At 41.7% G+C, this 3,046-nt stretch overlaps 1 protein-coding gene across 2 annotated transcripts in view; it reads right to left on the reverse strand.

The window, feature by feature from the left end:
- The window catches only part of SORL1 (sortilin related receptor 1), a 222,857-nt gene that overhangs the window by 8,312 nt on the left and 211,499 nt on the right, over window positions 1–3,046 (reverse strand). For both annotated transcript variants that reach the window (XM_004389001.2, XM_023742976.1), the window contains exon 46: window positions 541–733. In XM_004389001.2, the coding sequence (XP_004389058.1) occupies window positions 541–733 (193 nt within the window). The remainder of the gene's footprint in view (window positions 1–540; window positions 734–3,046) is intronic.

Here is a 3,046-nt window from a genome sequence, read left to right on the forward strand (position 1 = left end):
GTGTTCCCTATCATCAGCTTCCTACTCCCCTTCTGCCTTCTGGGCCTTGTCACTGGACTCCTGTACCTCGTTACTCTCATGGTTTTACTGGGCTGTAAGTGGACTAACTTTCTGAGTAAAAAGACAGTGGTTCCAACACCATGGCCCAAATCTGTGACTGCCTATAAGACAGAGATCCCAGGCCAAATTCAGGTCTTGATCTGAAGATGAGGGTAAAGGGCTGACAGCTACCATGCAGGGGAAGAGGACAACATCTACTGACTTGTAGCAGCCTTGCCTCTCTTCCTCCAACAATGGTGCTTTACATTCAGAATATGGTCACCTTTGAAATCCCAGCTCCTCAGACCAGGCCTGGCTCAAGAACTCTTTTTTTTTTTTTTTTTGTTAAATCAATCAGTGACTGATTAAATTGGTATACAAATGATTTTCTCTTGAGCTGAGAGAATATTTTAAATGTGTTTCAGAAAGATACATGTTTATCAAACCACGTGCCTCCTTGCTACTTTCCCAGAATTGAAGACAGCAGCCACAGCAACTTACCAGTTTCCAAATCGTCATAAAGCAGGACAGCAGGCTCCCCACAGATCTGGCTGCCAAAAAGGCATCTTGCTTGGACGGTGAAAGTGTAATTATGACCCATCTTCAGATTAGAAATTCTAAAGAAATTATCAGTGGTGTTCCCAAGGTAAGCTGAGATATTCATGGCACTATCAAACATGTGCACCTCGTACCCCTGCAAACAGACACACAGAGAGATGGCTCAGGAAGCTGAACAAGGAGCTTGACAGTGTCATTAATGGTGCAACTTTATGTGGACCCTTTACGCAGGATTTTATGGATGCTAAAGCACTTTGGCTTTCTTACCAGTTCTTTTTACATTACAACTGAGACACTGGATTCAGAAGACAAGAATTTTCCCACCCCAAATGTCTGAAATAACTGATACACCCACGTAGGAGCTGAATAGTGAAAATGAAAAGTGTAGCCCTAAAAAAAGACATTTTAGCAAATATTTTGGTACATCCACAAAGTTCCAGACAGCAGTCCACCTGTCTCAAGCAATATTGTTATTGTTGTTAGTTGCCAATGAGTCAGCCCCCAACTCATGCTGATCCCATAAACTCTGCAATGAAATACTTTCCAGCCCTGCGTCAGCCCGATGATCAGCTGCAGATCAGACCATGTTGATCCACAGGATTTCACTGGCTGATATTTCAGAACTAGATCACCAGGTCCTTCTTCCTAGTCCATCTTAGTCTGGAAGCTCCACTGAAACCTGTTTAGCATCATAGCAACTGGCAAGCTTTCACTGACAGATGGGTAATGCTGTGCATGAGGCGCACTGGTTGGGAATCAAACCTGGGTGTCCCATATGGAAGGTGAGAATTCTACCACTGAACCACCAACACCCCTCAAACAATATTAAATACCACAAAACAATCTGACAATTCAGCAATGATTTTCTGTACAGGGATTTGACTAATAATAAATCCAGGCCACAATGGTCTCAAGCATTAAAGTAGGGAAAGGAAACTTGCAATTAGAAAAGACAGGGCATTTCTTTTTGGAACAATGTGTAGGGACACCACTGTCAGTGCACAGGTCACTTCCTATCTCCTCTTCAAAGCAGATTTTAGGCCCAGACAATCTGGCCTTGAAGTACATACTCGAGCAGGCTCAGGCCCCTATTCACTGGAGGACAGTATTCAATCTCTTGCTAGCTAGACTGTCTCAGGAAGGGTCCCGGGCTCCTGTATTGAGATAAATCACTCTGGGTACAGTGCAGTCCCACGATACTGGCTGCAATCAGGGTTGACTATTGAACTTGTCTGCTCATCTACAAGTATTCAGTGACAAAGCTACCAATCCTCCCTTGCCTCCCATTCCTCCCAAAAAAAGACTTCATGCCTTACCTCCCAGTCATGTACTGGGCCCCAGTTCAGAGCCTTGGTCTCTTCATCCCTATTCCATTGACCTGCCCTATTCTCTGAACTCACAATAAAGTCAGAAGAAGGGAAGAAGGATATGCTATGCTTAAGCCAGTACCCTCCACTAGGAATGGAATACTGACCTGCAACCCCAACTTAAAAGCTGGGCTTCCGCCACCCAGAAAGGTCCCCTTATGTCAAACAGCTGCCAAACTGGACCCCTCAATACCACCTGCCCGGAATCCCATTCCTCTATGGTTTTTTATAAACTAGCACTTACTGTGTTCTAAATTATACTCAGAGTAGAATATTTACAAAATATATAAAGGCATAAAGAAAAAAATTTAAATTACACAAACATCAACCACTCATACTTTATTTAACCAGTCATCTTCTGTTGGGCATTTAGGTTGTTTCCTATTTCTTGTTATCATAAACAATGCTGCACTGAACAGCCTTGTACATAAACTCTTTATGCATATTATTTCCTTAAATTCCTAGAACTGTGGAGATGAGGGATATGAACACGTTTAACATTTTTGATACATATTACAGAAGAGCCTTACAAAAGTGTGAACCAATTTATATTCCCAGAGGGCTGATTTTGTCAACTATTACCAATCCCGGTAATATTCTTCCATCCCAAATCTTTGCCAATTTAATGTGAAAGTGCTCTCTTTTTGCAGTTAAAATTACTATTAAGGTTGAACGTTTTCTCCCTTTACTTACTGTTGCTAAATTTTTTACTTTGCTACTTGTTGCTTTTTGAAAATTAAGAGTATTAGTGTTTTGAATTGATTTGAAAGTTCCCTTTAAGTTTAAGGGTGCTAATTATTTATCTGTCATAGTTGTGAGAGTGGAGAGAATTCTCATAGAGTTGTGAGAATTTTCAAGTTATAATTGAGCTTTGTATTTGGTATTAACCTGTGACTATTTAGGACTCCAGGGCAGTTTGCCTATAGCACACCTTCAAGTATAGGCCCTAGGTGGTGCAAAAGGTTAATGCACTAGGTTGCTAACCGAGAAGTTGGACATTGGAGTCCACTCAGAGGTACCTTGGAAGAAAAGGCCTGGTGATCTTCCCAAAAAATCAGCCACTGAAAACCATATGGAGCACA

This window comes from Trichechus manatus, unplaced genomic scaffold (assembly GCF_000243295.1).
Source record: "Trichechus manatus latirostris isolate Lorelei unplaced genomic scaffold, TriManLat1.0 scaffold00227, whole genome shotgun sequence".
Lineage (NCBI taxonomy): Eukaryota > Metazoa > Chordata > Mammalia > Sirenia > Trichechidae > Trichechus > Trichechus manatus.